General features: G+C 40.1%; 1 protein-coding gene across 2 annotated transcripts in view; it reads left to right on the top strand.

The window, feature by feature from the left end:
* HMGXB3 (HMG box domain containing 3) overlaps positions 1–18615 on the top strand; it is a 50095-nt gene that overhangs the window by 13847 nt on the left and 17633 nt on the right. For both annotated transcript variants that reach the window (XM_008565905.1, XM_008565906.1), the window contains 8 exons: positions 1032–1163; positions 5890–6308; positions 7741–7916; positions 8054–8151; positions 10796–10894; positions 12545–12694; positions 16304–16605; positions 17110–17237. In XM_008565905.1, the coding sequence (XP_008564127.1) occupies positions 1032–1163; positions 5890–6308; positions 7741–7916; positions 8054–8151; positions 10796–10894; positions 12545–12694; positions 16304–16605; positions 17110–17237 (1504 nt within the window). The remainder of the gene's footprint in view (positions 1–1031; positions 1164–5889; positions 6309–7740; positions 7917–8053; positions 8152–10795; positions 10895–12544; positions 12695–16303; positions 16606–17109; positions 17238–18615) is intronic.

Genomic DNA, 18615 nt, shown 5'->3' with positions numbered 1-18615 from the left:
AAGTTGGAACCCAAAAGTCTGGTCTCTTTTCTTAGTTCCACACCACTTCACATTCATCCTTGACTTGACTTGATACCATAATTATAATCTCCTTTTCCTTAGGCTTCCTGGCAGAGGTAGCTAGTGGCAGTTTGGTATTTCCCCAAAGGAGAGTTTTGCTTTTAGGCCAGACTAGGGAAGCTGGGATTAACAGCTGAGTAAACATTCATAAGTAACAGAAAAAATCTGACAGGGAAATGTTTTCTTGCAATAATCTAGAAATAATGCATAACTGATGAATGAGTAGGTTCTATTTGTATCTGAAATGTAATAACCTATTACAATATATTCTGCTGGAAGAGAGATCAGTGGTGCTGGTGACAGCCAGTGGCTGAATGTATTCATTTGCAAATACCTAAATTTAGGTGAGTGTTAAAGGACCAGGTTTCTACTCCTGGGTTTCCTTCTCATTTTTTTCAGTGCCCATGGGTCTTTTTTTATCTGTGAATCCTAGGTCCTAGGTTCTTTGAGTTTTACATACAAAGAATGAAGATGAAGCAGTTCTTCGAAGTATTCAGAGCTAGAGTGTACAGCTGGGCACATAGAAGGAATCTTGGACCAAGAATCTTAGAGATCTGGGTTCTAGGCCTAGCTTTGCCCTTCAGTCACTATGTGATTTGAGGCAAAGCATTTAACCACTCTGAACCTAAGTAGTAGTAATACCTATTTAATAGCATTGCTGAGAGTATTAAATGAGCTATTGGTAAAGTGTTTAGCACTGTGGTACCTCACTTAATAACAACTATACTTTCTTCATTCTTCTGTACCTAACTGTAACCTTGGGATTTCCCCATTTAAACTCAGTTTCTCCCTTTCTAAAAAGTGAACTCATTGTACGTTAGGACCTTTCCAACTCTGACCTTTTATGATACCATGAATTAGCTATCCTTATACAAGTTGGTGTCCTCCTGGTTTTGTTGTGGTTATAATGGTCATCAGAGTCTGAGGAGGTTGGATTGTAATATTGATTCTGACATGCTCTTTCTTTACAGACCACTACATACACCCGCCGGGGCCATGGGACATGCACCAGCCCAGGCTGCTCCTTTACCTATGTCACCAGGCACAAACCACCTAAGTGCCCTGCCTGTGGTAACTTCCTAGGAGGAAAGTGGATCCCAAAGGTAAGATCCATTGGCCATTGCTGCTTTGGAAGTGCCACAAAGTAGGCTTTTGTTGCCCTTAGGAACAGGTGACTTTTAAAAAGTTAATACTCGTTTTTATTTTCTGTAAATTATTTTCGTTATAAATAGTTTATTTGAAAAATAAAAAAAGAAAAAAATAGAATAAAATGTTATTCACTGTCTTATACTGTCCAAAGAATAGCATTTTGGTGTATTTTCTTTCAGTTTTTTTTCTGTGGATAAGTTCTGTATCTTGTTTGTTTGTTTTTCCGTGTAACTTATCGTGCCATTAAGTATTCTTCAAAAAGATTATCTTTAATTGCTTTGTAATTTCCCATGAATGAATACACCATATTAATTTACTCATTTCCTATTAGGGCTGAATTATAACAATTCAATCTCTACTCTGACTACTTAATTATTATTCAGAGGAATAGTTTATATCTTTTTACTTCTTAAGTCAAAATCCTTTGTCTTCTACAGTTTCTGTTAAAAGTGGAAGTCCTTAACCTGATAATCAAGGCCTTCCATAGTCTAACTCTAACTGTATACCTCGCCCTCTCCCCCTCCCTCCCTCCTTTCCCCCTTCCCTTCCCCCTCTCTCTTTTTTCCCCTCTCTTCCCCTCCTCGTCTCCCCTTCGCCCCCCCCTTCCTCCCCTTCCCCTTTCCTGTAGCCAAGCTGATTGGTTATTCCGTGTCTGGTATGAATGCATAACCATGGTTCGTGGCTCACTGTAAATGTTAGTTCTTCCATGAAACATCCCTACATTTCTTTATGGAAGAATGAATGACTTTCCCTATATATGAGGGCACTTCAAAAAGTTCGTGGAAAGATTTGTATTACCTTTCAATTCTGTTTTTCCACAAACTTTTTCAAGTACCCTCGTTTATGCCTTTAACGCTTTTATTTAGCAGTCATCACCATTTAACAGTGTTTTTATTTATGTCACATCGTGAGCTCCTTAATGACCTTTGCATCGCCCATGGCCTTTGCTCATAGAAGATGCTCAGTAAATAAATGAGCATCACACGTATACCCCTGTGAAGTTCAGTTCAACACATATTGCCACCTGTTGTATGCTTGGTACTCACTAGATAAAACATACATACTTGCCACGTTTTTTATATGAGACTATAAATTTTTAGGGCCAAAATGAGTGGAATGGGGAGTAAATTTTCAATTAGTTCAGAAACGAGAGACATTTATAATGACTGGAGTAGACAAGGGTTTATAGAAGAGATGGACTTAAAAGATCAATAGAATTTGGGTAGGTAGAAAAGGAAAGAGAGGGCATTGTTTTTGTGATAATTGCTTAGGCTAGGATTGTGATTGTCGTGTGTTAATTTCAGCATGGTCCAAATTTATTTGTATAGAGAAAACTTGTATAGCAGCATACCTTAAAATTCCTCTGGGGGAATTTCCACAGAATATCCCTTTGAGAAATACTGGGGTGGTGACTTTTGCCCTCTGAATGAGTGTTGGAGTTCAGGGTAGCACTGATTCTGGGAGGCAGAATAGATTAATAATTAAGAATACAATTCCAGAGTTAGCTTCCTTAGTTCAAGCCCCTGCTTCCCAAGTTTTTAGTTACATATACTTGGGCAAATTATTTTGTATCTATTCCTTGATTTAGGTTTCATCTGTAGACGGAAGTTAATAATAGTACCTACCTCAAGAGGGGTTAAATGAAACTACTCATGTAGATGGCACAGTTCCTGGTATATATTAAATCCTTAGTAAATGTTCCCTGCTATCATCATGATTGACAGCAATACAATATAATTATTATCTCTTCTGTTGCTGTTAATGTTACCACTTCTAGGATTAGATAAGACCTAGTGCTAGTGTCTCTCAGGAGGTTTTGTTGAGTTTCTTGTGCCCGCCTTCTCTGATGGGCCTCTATGAAGCCATCAATTTATTCCCACTCCAGTTATTCTCCAAAAATGCATTTCCTCAGCTCTAGCAGGGAGATTGTGTTGGATAGTCAGAATCCTTAACCCCTCTTCACCAATGCAGAGCAGGTCTGTCAGATGACCTATTTCTTGTGCTTGTGCCTGTAAAGGTGTAAGTGATCATTGTAGGTTTGCCTCTCTTTCAGGCTCCGTTTTTACTTTGGCTTCCTTTTTTATTTCGTGTGTATGTGTGTTTTCCTTTGATGGAAATAACTTTTTTTTTTTTTTTTCCTTTTTTTGTCTTTTTTTGTGACCGGCAACGATCGCAACCCTCAGTGTTGCGCCCCTACCGGACCGGGACCGGCAACGGGATCGCAACCCTCGGTGTCGCGCCCGCAGCTCACTCAGCCAGTGAGCGGCCAGTCTGTATGTGGGATCCGAACCCTCGGCGGGAGTGCCGCCGCACTCCCAAGCGGTGCACTGTAGCAGTGCGCCACCGGGCCGGCCCAGAAATAACTTTTGAGCTATGGTTTTCTTAGTAAGGTCAAGCTTATGTCATGAAAACAGTTTTTTTCTTAGCTAGTTGCCTCCCTCATCTTGACTTGATAAGTCAGAATTTTTTCCAAAGTGTTTTTGCAAGAATTACCTTGTAAAGAGTAGATACTATGATTTTTAAATCTCATAGGAACAGAATGAGAATGAGAAGGAAAGAAGGTAACATTTTAATATCAATGCACTTAGAATTTGAGATAAAAGTGACTGATTATCAGCTAGTTCAACTCTTTAAGTTTCCAGCTGAGGAAAAATAGATTCAGGAGAAGTGACTTGCTAAGTTCACACAGCTGATTATGCCAGTGCCTTTTCCATTACAGCCCACTTCTTAGGCACTGCTATGCTGTTTAGCTGCAGAATCTAAGATTTCTTGAGTTCTGGATTTTTGAGGCAGCAAGTATAATTTGTTTCTAAAAGCTCCAAATTCCATGCAAGTCAGGAAATGACTCATCTTTTCTTGTATTGTTCTAGAGTTCATACTGGCTAGAACTAGCCCAAGAAACCTGTGACATAATTCCCAGTGAGTTGGATGGAACAAAAGATAGTATATAAGGCTATTTAGCTAAAGGCTTCTTTCCTATGGGTTTTCTGATGGCAGTAAGTGAGGTCTCTCTGAGGGAGCAGCTGGTTGTACAAAGGGTCTTCAAGAAGTCCATGAAAAGATTCATATTATACCCTCATATTTACCTTCCATCTTGAAAGAAAGTAACATCAAAAGGGGTAGGCCAAGTATAGGAAATGTGAGATCACCAGGTGGAGTTTTTTGCTCAGATTTCTTAAATTATACAATTTTACTGCAAATGATTTTTGTCTGTAATAGCCTACTTAGTAGGCAGCGTTTTGCTCAAAGATCTCAAGAGATAAGTGTAGTCTCCTGTTTTTCTATTGATTTTTCTCTTACCACTGGTAAATAAGCTCTGTGCAGTTTACTTGGAATTTTTCTCCATGTTTACTTGCCCTTGTGGACTGTTGCATGGTAGAATGTGAGAATGCTTTACTGGAGAGTTCTCGAAGGTAATCTTTTATTGGTTCTTAACCAGGGGAAATTCACTGCCCAGACGGCTTTGGAAATGTGAGGGGTTTTTGGTAGTCAGTGACTGGGAAATAATACTAAAACTTAATGTCATTAGCCATGGATGCTAAACTTCCTGCAATGTGTAGGGAAGTCCTGCACAGTTAAGAATTGGGCCACCCAAAATGTTATCTTGCTCCTGTTGACAAACACTGAGAGCCCAGCTCTCTTGTTATTTCATACTGAGGAAATGAGGATGCAAGTGAAACTTCCCTTAGATCAAATAACTAATTAGGGGTGGAGCAGACTCTAGATAGAACCCAGCTTTTATAGATTAAGTCTCCTAGTTTACAGTGCTTTTCACAATAGGAGGGTACTACAAACGGTTCATGGAAAGATTTGTATTTTCTTTTAATTCTATTTTTCCATGAACTATTCGAAGTACCCTGTGTACATGGAAGGAATAAAACCTTTCTGAAACCTATCCCAGAGACAACCACCATTCTAAAAAAAAAATGTTTAAGTATGTGTGTGTATGAATGCATATGTATATATAAATAATACTGTTATTTCCGCAGCAGTACTGATTGGATGAAAGCTAAGACACCAAGGACTTTTTAAAAGTCTGAGATGGCAGCTGCTGTTTTTACTGTTTGAGTATTTTCTAGCACATGATTAATATACTGAGTTAATTTGACCCAATGCAAAGTATATGACATATATGTAAGTCATTCTTAAGACTTGCCTGAAAGAATCTGGGACAAAGGATTAGGTTTTCCCCAAGTGACTTGTAAATTTTGAGTCTATTCACATGAGATTGTGACCACATTGGGATTAACTAAAGCCCATAAAAGGACCACCAAGGTAAACAGTTTAGGATTTTTGTGCCCAACGTGTTAGTATGTCAACCTTTTTCTAGGTGCAGAGAAGTAGGTTTTGAACAGTCAAAAGTCAAACCCAAAATGCCATCAGTTGGTTTGATGAGGGATATCAGTAAGAGGGATATCAATGAGAGATTTGCTGGGAAAACAGCTTTATCCTCACCGAAATGTTTAGTAATTAAATGAAAGGAACCTGGAGTCAGAAGACTTAGATTTAGGCATGTTTTGTGCTTGATTCCTTAAGTTAGCTTCTTCCTCTCTATCGGCCTCAGTTTCAATATTTGTTGTCCATACATTATTATTAAGAGGATCACAGTGAGAATATTTGTTAATGTTGTTGTTAACTATAAAATGTCTTATGCATACAAGGTATTCTTATTTTTTCTAGGAAAAGCCAGCCAAAGTCAAAATGGAATTGGCTTCTGGTGTCTCCTCCAAAAGCTCTGTGGTTAAAAGAAGTCAGCAGCTTGTCAACACCGAGCAAAATTCCCCTAAGGAAAATGCCTCCAGACTGAGTCTGGAGAACTCAGAAGCTGTGAGCCAGCTCCTGAGTGTAGCTCCTCCAAGAGAAGTGGGTGAGGAGAATGAGTGGGAGGAAGTGATCGTCTCTGATACCCATGTTGTGATCAAGGAAGCTCCTGAGAATTGTGGTGCAACAGCCACTAAGAGGCCGGTCATCAAGTGTGGTGTGCCACCTCAGGTCACTCTGGGGACAACTGAGAACGACAGTCCTGGACCAGACATAGCACCCCTAGCTGGAGGGACCAGCACCTCTAGTCTACTCCCTTCTCCTAAAAAACCTACAGGGTAAATCAATGTGTTTGTATATTATAGGACTGTATTTAGAATAGCAGCTTTGGAAATGTCCCATGTTTGTTTTATCCCATGTCATTTACAGCATTCCTGAGAGAGGCAGCAGAGCCCAGTTCCTGTTTTAGGGATACAGAAACTGAGGCCTAGAGACATGTCATGATTTGCCTTTTCCCTACACTTTGCTATCCATGCCCTGCTGTCATCTTCCTTGTACATCTTCTCATCAGTCTCTCCCCAAAGCATGTCTTAGAGTCTTGCTGGTACAGGCAGTGGGCAGTATTATAAACTATGAGTTACCAATCTTGGATGCTGGATTCGGAAAGAGAAGCTTAGTAAGGTATCCTATGGAAAGAGTCCTGGCCTAGTGGTCAGAGAATTCAGTTCTGGTTGTGACTGTCCCTGACTTCCATTTGACTTTGGACATAATCATTTCATGCCTCTTGACTTCAGTTCTCTCCTCTGAAAAATCTTAAGTTGGGTATTAAAAAAAAAATCTTAGCCTCATAGGCTGACTGTACAGCCTGAAAAAAAATGTGTGTAAAGCATGCAATCCGATGCCTTGCAAATAGGAAGAAGTCAATAAATTTGGGCTGTCTTTTCCTCTCCTTTTCTTCCTTAAAGGTTTAACTGGATTCTACATGTAGCCCTTTCCAGAGGCAATTGTATTCTTGTAACTGAAGGCCCTTATTTATATCAGTGATTCTTAACTGGGAACAGACATTTTGGCAATGTTTACAGACATTTTGGTTGTCACGACTTGGGTGGAGGGGGTGGTGGTATGCTACTAGCATCTAGAGAGTAGATATCTAGAAGAATTTAGAGGGATGCTATATGCCCTACAATGCACAGGGTAACCTCCCACAACAAAGAATTTCTGGTCCAAAATGTTAATAGTACCAGGGTTTAGAAGTTCTAGTTTATATTATTATGATTTTTAAAATTTTTATTGTTGAGTAGGAAATATATTTTGAGACATGGTTCAATTCAAATGTGGTTCAAATTCAAAAGGTCCATGAAAATATATTTTAAAAATTTCTCCTCTGTCCCATCCTTTAGTCATTCATTTCCATTTCCCAGAGATAGTCAATATTCCCAACCTTCTGTGTATCTAGAGATAATTTTAAGAAAAAATATACAAGCAAATTTGTATATAGTATGTGTGTGTATATATATATATATATATATGTATGTATGTATTTTTTCACACTTTTTTTACACAAACAGTAGTATAACATGCATAATTTTTCATCTTTTTAAAAAAAAATTTACCAACATATTGTGGAGATGGTTTTATATTCTTAAAGAATGAAGCTATGTACTTTAGCCTTTTATTGGGGATACTTGAAGTACTGTTTGGAGATTGCACTTTGGTTTTCTTCCTCTTGGTGCAGAATTTCTAGGCAGTTTCCCTTCTTGTTTTTTTCAGTGTTGACCTGCTCACCACTGGGCCCAAAATCCCAGAGCTTAAAGGCAGAGCACGGGGCAAGCCTTCATTACTGGCTGCAGCAAGACCCATGAGAGCAATTCTGCCAGCCCCAGCTAATGTGGGGAGAGGCAGCAGCATGGGACTGCCCAGGGCCAGGCAGGCCTTTCCCCTAAGTGGTAAGGACTGGGACAGGCTTGGGAGGAGGGGCTGTCTAATTGGAAGGTGGCAGGAGTGGGGATTGAGAATAGAGATGAAAGACTTGGGGAGACTTTGAATGCACTTAAGTCACCAGCTCAGCTCCTGGTTCTCTCAGATAAGACTTCCTCTATGAGGACCTGTGGCCTGAAGCCAAGCACACTGAAGCAGCTGGGCCAGCCCATCCAACAGCCATCTAGCACCAGTGAGGTGAAGGTAAGACCCGTTCTCCAGAGGGGGAGCTGTTTGGGGTCTGGCTGCTTCCATTTAGTGTACCAAAGCCATAGGCGAAAGGTAGACCCCAGTTCTTATGCTGGTTGAACCCTGGGAGGAGGTTAACATGAATGATTATTTTTTAAGTAATTTCTTAGAAATAATTCATCAAAAATGTTGCAAAAATAAAAATAATACAAAGATCACCCATGTACTCTTTACCCAGCATCACCTACTGTTAATGTATTAGCCCATTTTGCTTTATTCTTTCTGCTTATGTGTGTCCCCCTCCCCCTTGTGTGTGTGTAAATTACACAAAATTTAAGGCTAAGTTACGTGGCATTTTACTTCTTAATGCTGCTTTGTGTATTTCCTAAGAATAGGGATATTCTTTCTACTGAAACATTGATACACTACTTTAATCTCCCATTTGTATTTTAATTTTGTCAGTTTTATGCACTTGGGTTTATATATAGCCTTTTCCCCCTCCGGTGTAGGACCATTCTAGGATAAGATGTTGCATTTAGTTGTCCTGTCTCTTTAGCCTTCTTTTAAAAATGAATGCATAGTTGTCATAGAAAATTTAAATAAAGGAAAAAGAAAATAAGTCCCTTGTTATCCTGTCACCCAGACTAATTATCATTGATAACCTGGCATGTGCTCTTTCAGCTTCCAAGTCTTTTCCTGAATTTGTGTGTTTATTTTTAATATGATTTTTTGAAAACAAAAACATGGCTCTTATTCTCTGTACTAGTTTGTGGCCTGTATTTATTCAATTTAATGATAATAGCTATTAAAGATTTCCCAGTTGTTAAAATTCTATGTGTTCAAGCACATTTATTCTTAGATTTTAAGATTTGGGATTTTTTTTTGGCCATATATGGCTATAATAGTTATTATCAAAGTTCCCTAAGTCCAACTTTTTTTGACGATGACCCTCAGTAACAAACACAATTTTACATCACAGCCCAGTAAACACTCACATTAAAAATTTGAGTTTCTTATATATTCTGGATATTAGTCCCTTGTCTGATGTGTAGTTTGCAAACACTTTCTCCCATTATGTGGGTTGTCTGTTCACCTTGTTGATAATGCCCTTGCTGTGCAGAATCTTCTCAGTTTGATGTAGTCTCATTTGTGTATTTTTGCTTTAGTTACCTGTGCCTTTGTAGTCTCTCTCAAAAAAGTGCTGTCCACTTCCATTTCATGTATGTTTTCCTCTAGTAGTTGCATAATTTCTGGTCTTAAATGTAGTTCTTTAATCTATTTTGAGTTGATTTTTGTGTGTGGTGAGAGATGGGGTCCAGTTTCAATCTTCTGCATGTGGATGTCCAGTTTTCGCAGCACTGTTTATTGAAGAGGCTGTCCTTTCCCCACTGTATATTCTTGATGCCTTTGTTGAAAATCAGTTGGCTGTAACTGTGTGGGAGAGCGTGGTGCTGACAACGCCAAGTGAAGGGTTAAGATCCCCTTACCAGTCATCTTTAAAAAAAAAAAACAAATTTAATGAAGGGCTGGTCAGTTAGCTTAGTTGGTTAGAGCGTGGTGCTGATAACACCAAGGTCCCAGGTTTGATTCCTATACCAGCCAACTACCAAACAAACAAAACTGTATAGTGAAGCATTGCCCTTAACCTGTAGTCACTTTGGTGTTTCCCATTTCTGTTTATAAAATGCTGGTTCCAACCCATTAAATTAATTTCATGACCACTCAGCTGATTGTGGCCTGTAGTTTGGAAAGTGTCACGGACCAAGGTAGCATAGGAGAGTCAGTCTGCCATCTCCCTTGCCATGTGTGTGCTGTTTGTTGGGTAACTTTCTTTGACAGTTGTAAACTTGCCCTGACAAGAATATTAACCAGCTTTTACTCTGAGAACTATTCTGTTTGCCACCCCGATGTGATGGCAGCTCTGGGTATATGTGTGATCTTGCAGAATAGAAGGAAGTCATCCAATCAGTTTTGGTAGCTCTGCTGATTTCTAGCCCTGAAATTCCATTCATGTGCACTCTGCCACTTGGGTAAATCCCCAGTCTTCTCTATATATGGTTCCCTTCTGATCAGCAACATTGGGTTTTTGTTAAAAGCCACAAGCTCTTTTGCTAGTCTTAAACCAGTTACCAGATACATGAAATGTCCAAAAATCAACCTAAATTCTCTATTATAGAATAATTTTAATTTAGAATGCTTTTTTTTAGTTATATAAGTAATACGTGCATTCTTTTTAGGACATTTGAAAACTTTATAGATAGTGATAAAGATGAGAAACCACCATGATCATCATCTTACCTTGAAACATTTTAATGAATAGTCTGTCAGACTCTCTTCTATGCCAATATTATTCAACCGTATATTTTTGTGTATAGCTATTATATGCTTTTATCACTTGATAGTAGTTGTAAATTTGATTCATGATGTTTCTGATACGTGGTGTTAGAAGCTGCAGAGAAGAGTGTGGCGACCCCCGGATATGAACATGACACTCAGCCTTTGGTGAGCTGGTGATTACCAACTGGCAGTACAGTGGGCTTATTTGGAGCTTAGCTCTACACATTCCTCAGGAAACTATTTCTTCAAGTTGTTTCAGGACACAGGGCCTCAGGAGTGTGGCTGAGGTTCAAAAACACTAACAACTTGTTCTGATCCACAGCTACCAAGTGGCCCACCCAGTAGGATGTCTCAGGTGAAAGTTGTAGAGGTCAAGCCCGACATGTTTCCTCCATATAAATACAGCTGCACTGTCACACTGGTAAGTGTGCAGCCAGGTGGTGGGTTGACATGGAGGTTGTTTTGATTTTGTGGTAGAGGGTGATGGTAGCTGGGAGTGAGAACAGAGTGAGGTATAGATCATCGATGCTGAAAATCCCATCACTAATACAAATGATAACTACTCAGTCAATCTGCTAGGTGGGTTTTTTGTTTTTTGCTTTTTTCCCCCAGGTGAGCTCTATAAAGCATAGGCCAGCTGAGATCGGGATATTTTCATTAAGAATAGTTGGAGATGAGAATCCAGTCTAGATTTAGCATTCAGCAATCTTTGAACCTTTTAGCCTAGAAAGTGTGTTCCAAAGATGTTTAGGCAATGTTGCATTTTTCCTCCCTAAAACAGAGTCAGATGTAACACTAATATCTTAAAGGGTTTGAGAAATGCTTTAGTAAAGTGACTTATTTTGCTTAGCCTAGCATTTCCCAAAAGGATTTTCCCTCCGCACTCCCCTTTTATTTTTAACTTAACACATATTAACATCCCAATAAACAAATGTATGACTCTGAATTATCCTTTTGCAGAGTAAACAGCATGGATCAGTGGAATAAACATTAGACAGTTGAAAGACCTAGTCCAAAAGTGGTTCTGACTCTGCTGCTAGTATGCCATGTGATTCTGGGCAAGGTTCTTTCCTTCTCTGGTCCTCAGTTTCACCATCTACAAAATGCGGCATTGGTTTAGATGGCTTTGGGACTTCTGTCACTCTTAATATTCTCTAATTCTGTTGATCCTTACTGTGTATCAACCAGCCAAACAGATACCTTTCGGCAGTTTCTCTGGCTGATTTGAGTAAGATGAATAGCTTTTGAGAGAGCAGCTAGATTTTTAAAAATTCTCATCTGATAATGGCAGACAGGTTCAGAAAGGATCATTCATTCATTCAAAACATATTTATTGAGCACCTATTCTGTGCCATGTTCTGTGCTGGGGAGTCAGTAATGAACAACAAAATATAGTATGGTGGGTTAATGCCTAGTCTAGCCTGATCCCTAAGGAGAATGTGTCTCTTATGGTGGAGATATGCTTAGGTTTCTTTTTCTAGTGACCTAATTACTACCTTCCCTCCATACCCTCACTCCCCACTGCCTTTGGCTACAGGAGACCACTAGGTTTACCATCTAGTGGGGCCTGCCTAGGATTCTCTCGCTGGCTGATTAGACAGGTGCTTGTCATAGGAGACAAGATGCTAGAGCTTTGAGTTTAAATAGTCCAGAACTTAAAATTTGTCTTTAGGCAGGGCTTGAAATATTTAGTTCCCTACAATCTTTAGCACTTCTTATCTGAACAGGTCTGCTTTACTCTACCAACTGCCTGGACCCTGAAGACATTTGAATTTCTAACGTGTGAGAGTCAGCTCACTTGTTTCACAGATAGGGAAGGACTGGAGTTGCCAAAATTACACAGCCTGTATTAAAATTGAAGTGTGTTAAAATTACTGTATTAAGTTGAACCATATTAAAATTAACTGAAGAAAAGGGATCTTGCTTCAGGGCTTTTTAGAAGTTAGGCTAAATCTGGTTTGCAATTGCTGCTGTCTTGTCTGATTTACTGACAGCTGGTCATTCTGGTTCTGGGCTCTGCCCCAGGTTTAACTTAACTTTTGTAGAATTGAAGGTTGTCTTACTTTTTTAGGATTTGGGTCTGGCTACGTCAAGAGGCCGGGGAAAGTGCAAGAATCCTTCTTGTAGCTATGTCTACACCAACCGGCATAAACCTCGGATTTGTCCCAGCTGTGGTTTTAACCTTGCCAAAGACCGGACTGAGAAAACCACAAAGACTGTTGTGAGTTCCTTCCCCAAACACATGCCCCAACCTTGAGTTGGTCTCTGTTAGCAAACCCGTTTTAGTAGAAATAAAAGGATTTTTAAATACATGACAGTATATTGTTAGAGCATCAGAACTGAAACTAAATTTTATGTTTTGAACCTGAGGTGCCTTTTTCCCTCTGGGCCTCCTTGTCCTCATGGCCAGGGAGAGGGGGTTGACAAGGTACCTTGATCTCTGAGAGACAAGTTCATTCACCAAAGGGAATAGCAGCACAGGCTTTAAATAGGATTTGGAAGAAGAGGAGGATGAAAGGATTGTATCCTCTTAGCTCAGAGAGGAGAGGGGGTTGACAAGGTACCTTGATCTCTGAGAGACAAGTTCATTCACCAAAGGGAATAACAGCACAGGCTTTAAATAGGATTTGGAAGAAGAGGAGGATGAAAGGATTGTATCCTCTTAGCTCAGAGGCCTGGCGAAGGACCTGTAAGTTGATTTATTCTTTTGGTAAGTAGTTGGAGAATGCCAGCCACAAGACTTTGTAGATTAGATCACCACATCTCTCTCAGGTTCTTTGTAAAGCTTTTGGCTAATCACAAAGCTTTACTTCTAGCAGTTCTGGCAAACCTGATCTCTGAAGTTGGGCCAAACTACTTGGATAGTAAAATACATTCCATTTGGCTCTTTAGGGCCCTTTTTATTACAACCAGGAAAAATGGGCATTTTCAGAGGTCCTCAGAATTTCCTCACGTGAGTTTTTTTAAGTGAACAGGAAGTGATAGGACTTGCAGCAGCAAATGGAATGACTAGAGTGAGAGTAAGAGAAGAAATGTCACTGACCTGCCTTGGGGGGAGAGGGGATCACGTAGAATAGGTCAGGATCTGAGATGAAGCTTGGCCACTCTAGGTCTACCTTGGAAGATGGGCAGGATTTAGATGGAAAGGGAAGGCGTGCCATACTCAAGCACAAGCATGAGCAAAAGTGAAGAGTGTTCCATTTGTCTGTAGGAAGTGTGTGTGTGTGTGTGTGTGTCTCTCTCTCTCTCTCTCTCTCTCTCTCTCTCTCTCTCTCTCTCTCAGTGGGCGGGAGGGGAAGTGTTAAGGAAAACTAGAACTGAAAAGCATGTTAGGACCACATTATGGAAAGTCTTGAGTGCCAGACTGAACAGTTTGTTCTTTAGAAAGTAGGTCCCACTGAACATCCTTGAGGCTGGAAGAGGCCTAGAGGAAGGTTATTTCAGAAGGGAGACTTATGGGGGCTTGGAACTGGAGAGGATTAGTGAGATGGGGGAAACTGCTTCAGGCTTAAAGATTTCTTTGCACACAGAGAGGGGCCTTTATGGCAATGAATCTCACCTCCTGGTCTCCAAGTCTGTTTCTGTGTTTGTGGCAGTATTCGGAGGTTATTGTCCTTGTGAGAAAGGGAAATAGAATTAAAGTATGTCGGCACTGATGGCTTAGTGAAAAAAAAAAACTGGGACTAGGAATTGAGAGACCTGGGTGGGAGTGACCCTGAGTTGGAAATTTCCCTCTCCTGAGCTTTAGTTTCCCTATCAGTATAACAAGGTGGGCAAGGTGGATTAGCTCTGGGCATTTTACTCTCAGAACCAAGAGAAGACTCAGAATTGAGCTTCACACAGTCTGTACACCTCTGAAATTGCATTCAAAATGCTTCTGTCAGATTCTTTTGCTTCACCAGATGCCCTCTGCTGGAAGTGAGCTTTCTTTCTGGATTCTCCATACGTTTAATGTGCTTCTCTTTCCATAGCATTGGTCACACCCTGTATTGACTGCTGCTCTACTCCATATGAGATCATAATCTCTAATCCTCTTCTGTTTCCCCCACACCTTCTAACTGGAGCTTGCCTACACAGTCTGTGTCGATCTTTCATTATGAGGTGGAATTGAGTTCTGTGTAGGTAAATGCTCTAAGCATTCATTTCTTCTATTTTATTTTAACTGTTTGTGTGGTTTGTAGTATGGAAATGGATGTTGCTCTGTAGATCTAGGATGGTGGAATGACTTAATTTTTCAGGTCATTCAGGAATTGTTTAGGGACCTCTTGCCAATTGATTTCAAATCCCACTCTTACTTACATCCCTCTATCTTTGGTTAACTGATAGCTGCCCACCCCAAGGATGAGGATCTTCAGATCTTCCCTCATTATCAGACATTCTTTCACCCTCGAGTCCCCTAAAGTTTGGAGAACTAAAATATAACTATTGTTTTCCACAAAATAAAACACTGGTCAGAGACCTAGGGGCCTTTGTGTGTATTGCCCTTTGGAGCCCTCTAGTGGCCATTTCTATGCAGTTTGTCTTCCGCTGCTGTAATTAAGACTGCGACATCTCTGGGCTGGAATGGTCTTCTGTCTTTTCCATCCTCCATCTCTGACTCAGAGCCAAAGAATAGTATTCCTGCCAGATGGTCTTCCAGCTCATGGTTCAACTTAGTAATGACTGGGAACACAGCCTCCTGGGACAGCTCATTCTAGTGTCAGTCAGCCCTTCTGCAGTCATTCATTCGTTCATTCTTTCAGCTAGCATGTATTGAATGCCCACTCTAGGGAAGCTTTCAGAGATGAGTAGGACACAGCCCCTTTCCTTGAGGAGCTTACAGTCTAGTGGAGGAGAACCCAGACTATTACAGATGGTGAGACAAAAGTTGTCATAGGTATGCAGTGTTAATAAAAGCTCCTTCTTGTTATTAAACAATTAACTTCTACAAAGTAAAATATAATATGTCCAGCAAATGTGAATCCACATCTTTTGTGTGCCCCAAGCCTCATACTGGTATTAGGAATCAGTAAATAAGCAGAGATCCTATTCTACTGACAAGAGGGGACAGTGGTTTAAGCAACTATGAGCTGGTGAATTCTGCAGTAAAGAGATGCACTCAGGAAGCACAGAGGAGGAATGATTCATGGTGCATTGGCAAAAAGGATCAGGGAGGAGCCTCCATTGAAAAGATACCCACCTAATAAGAACCTGTTTTTAATGAGTATTTCAGAACCTTGTTCCTGGAAGCCTCTGACTGGTGTATAAAATTACGTTGTACCCGGAAGTCACAAAGAATTAAAGATAAATACTGTAAGCAGTACAGGTACTTCTTGATATATCAAAACTACCATTCATAGAGTCTTCATTGCATCACAGGCAGTGTGCTAAGTGCTTTACTTGCAGTATCTTATTTAATCTGTACAATAGCTCTAGGAAATTGCCAGTATTTTTATTCCCCATTTACAGATGAGGAAATTGAGGCTCAAAAGATTAAGTAAATTGACTTGGGCCCCACATGTATAGCTGTTATGTGGCATATCCAGAACTGAAACCTAGGTCTGTTATTTTCCAACCTCCATACCTGAGGAATGGGAGATAGCTATTGAATCCACTGCCAAGAGGTATGTATAATCCTCTCATTTTACCGATAGAGAAATGGAGCCCCAGAGACAGAAAGTACTATCCTTTAGTCACACAGTGAGTTATTAGCTGAGATGATCAGGAACCTAGGTTTCCCACCTCTCAGTCATGGGCCCATCCCTCAGCTAGACACAGGCTTTAATTATTTTAGTCTGAGTCTGGCTCTTTCTGCCCTGGGTGCTTGGTGATCAATGCACTGTCTTCCCAGGAGACAAGCTTACCACTCCCAGATGTGCTGAGTGCCACAGAGCCTCTGAGCGTGGCCCAGAAGGAGATCCAACGCCAGTCCACACTGCAGCTGCTGCGCAAAGTCCTGCAGATTCCTGAGAATGAGTCAGAGCTGGCTGATGTCTTCACCTTGATTCATGAACTCAACAGCTCTCGACTTATCCTTTCCAACGTGAGTGAGGAGACAGTCACCATCGAGCAAACCTCTTGGTCGAATTATTATGAGTCTCCATCCACACAGTGCCTTCTCTGTAGCAGTTCATTATTCAAAGGGGGAAAAAAGTAAGCACCCCTCCACTCTGCTCTTAGCTGCCCCATCCCACTTGGCTAATATTGCGCCTTTCTTCAGATAGCATTAAAGCTATAACCTGTGAAGATGTTATTCTCTGCTTTTTTAAAGCTTCCTTTACCTTTCCAATTGCTAAAAGTAATAATGGTAATAATTTTCATGTCTGTTGAAAGTGGCTGAAAGTTATTATCAACAGTTTAGGATTTAGTTTGCATCTGGACTGCCCAGCGTAAAGTTTGGTTATGGGAGTTCAGTGGGATTGGTTAAATTATGTAATAAATTGAGAGTTACATTAATTACAGGGGCAATTTCACTGACTAGATTCCAAAAAAGTGGAAATGCCCATCTAGAAAACCTTAGAACCCAAGCTCCAGCACCTTCATTTGCCTATTGCATTGAAAGTCTTGAGAATTTTGTCACTGATCACTGAGCCCTGGAACTGCATAAAGAGGATGATTTCTCTTCTGTTTTTTGTTGGTGATGTTTTTCGGTATTAGCTCCCCCGCTGGACCCCAGGAGTGCTGGCTGCTGACAGCCAGCCGGCTGCAGGTGGTGACCGCCCAGGTGAAGATGTGTCTGAACCCCCATTGTCTGGCCCTGCACAGCTTCATGGACATCTACACAGGTGGGTGCCAACCTTTTGTTCCCCCAGAGCAGGCTTGAAACAACCTTTATGGGTCAGATTTCTGGTCCTTTGAGCACTGGACCTTCTCTCAGATGGAGCTTGTGAGGAAGGAGGGGATCTTCCTCCTTAATGTCTCAGCCCCAGAGATGACATTTACCTCTCAAGTGTTAGGACCAGGATCTTTGAAGTAAAGTTAATTTAAAAATAACATCTTAATTGTGGAAAAGCTGGAAAATGCAGACAAGTAAAAAGAAGAAACTAAAAATTAGTAGTAATCCTACTGCCGTAATAAGATAAAAACTTAACAATGTACTCTCTAATCTTCCAGATGTATTTATTCATCTGCAGAACATAAGAAATTATGGGAAGATTTATAGGTTTATAGTTTTTCTTTGAACAGAAGTAGGGTTGTGCCAGATGTTGTTTTGGAACATGTTTTTTTAATGTAGCAGTATATCATGGGCATTTTCCTATGCCAGCAAGTAGAGAAATACATGACCATTTTTAAAGGGATGTGTGGTACTGCATTTTATAGTCTTTTTTATGATTAAACCTTCGTGTACATTCTTCTTTCCTTTGGACAAACACTCAAAGGAGAATTGCTACATATTTACTCTTTCCCTCCCTATTATTCATCCACATCAAGCATTGAGTGAACACTTCATATGTACCAACCATTGTGAGAGTTTGATTGAATCCTTTTTGTATGTATAATTGAATGCCAAAGATTAAAGAGTATTTACTATTTATACTCTTTGTCTTCAGAACCTTAAGGTGCCTGATTTTGAATTCATGTTTTTAATAAGGCTTGTATTGCCAGATCGAGTTAGTACTATTTTGTGCTCTTACCATCAGTTAATGAGAGTGCCCACTTCCCTACCCTATAATCTATCTAGGCCAGTACTCAGGATTATATATTTTTAATTAAAATTTGTAAGTTTACATGCAGTAAAATTTACTTTGTTGTACACTTCTGAGTTCTGAAAGATGCACTAAGTTGTGTAACTGCTACTACAATCCATATATAGAACAGTTCCATCACTCCAAAGCATTCTCTTGTACTGTTTCTTTGTAGTCAGACCTACCTCTCACTCCTAACCTCTAGCAACTGTTTATCTCTTCTTCATCCCTATGGTTTTCTCTTTTTCAGAATGTCCTGTAAATGCAATAGTAGTATGCATCCTTTTGAGTCTGGATTCTTTCAATAAGCATAATTCTTTGAGATTCATCCATGTTGTATGTATGAATGGTTTGTTCCTTTTTATTGTTGAGCTGCTTTCCATCGTGTGGATATGCCACAGTTTGATAATTCTTTGAGATTCATCCATGTTGTATGTATGAATGGTTTGTTCCTTTTTATTGTTGAGTTGCTTTCCAT

The sequence above is a fragment of the Galeopterus variegatus genome, unplaced genomic scaffold (genome assembly GCF_000696425.1).
Source record: "Galeopterus variegatus unplaced genomic scaffold, G_variegatus-3.0.2 Scaffold212, whole genome shotgun sequence".
Classification (NCBI taxonomy): Eukaryota; Metazoa; Chordata; class Mammalia; order Dermoptera; family Cynocephalidae; genus Galeopterus; species Galeopterus variegatus.
Note: the sequence above shows the minus strand (reverse complement) of the source record. Positions and strands in the feature narration are given on the sequence as shown.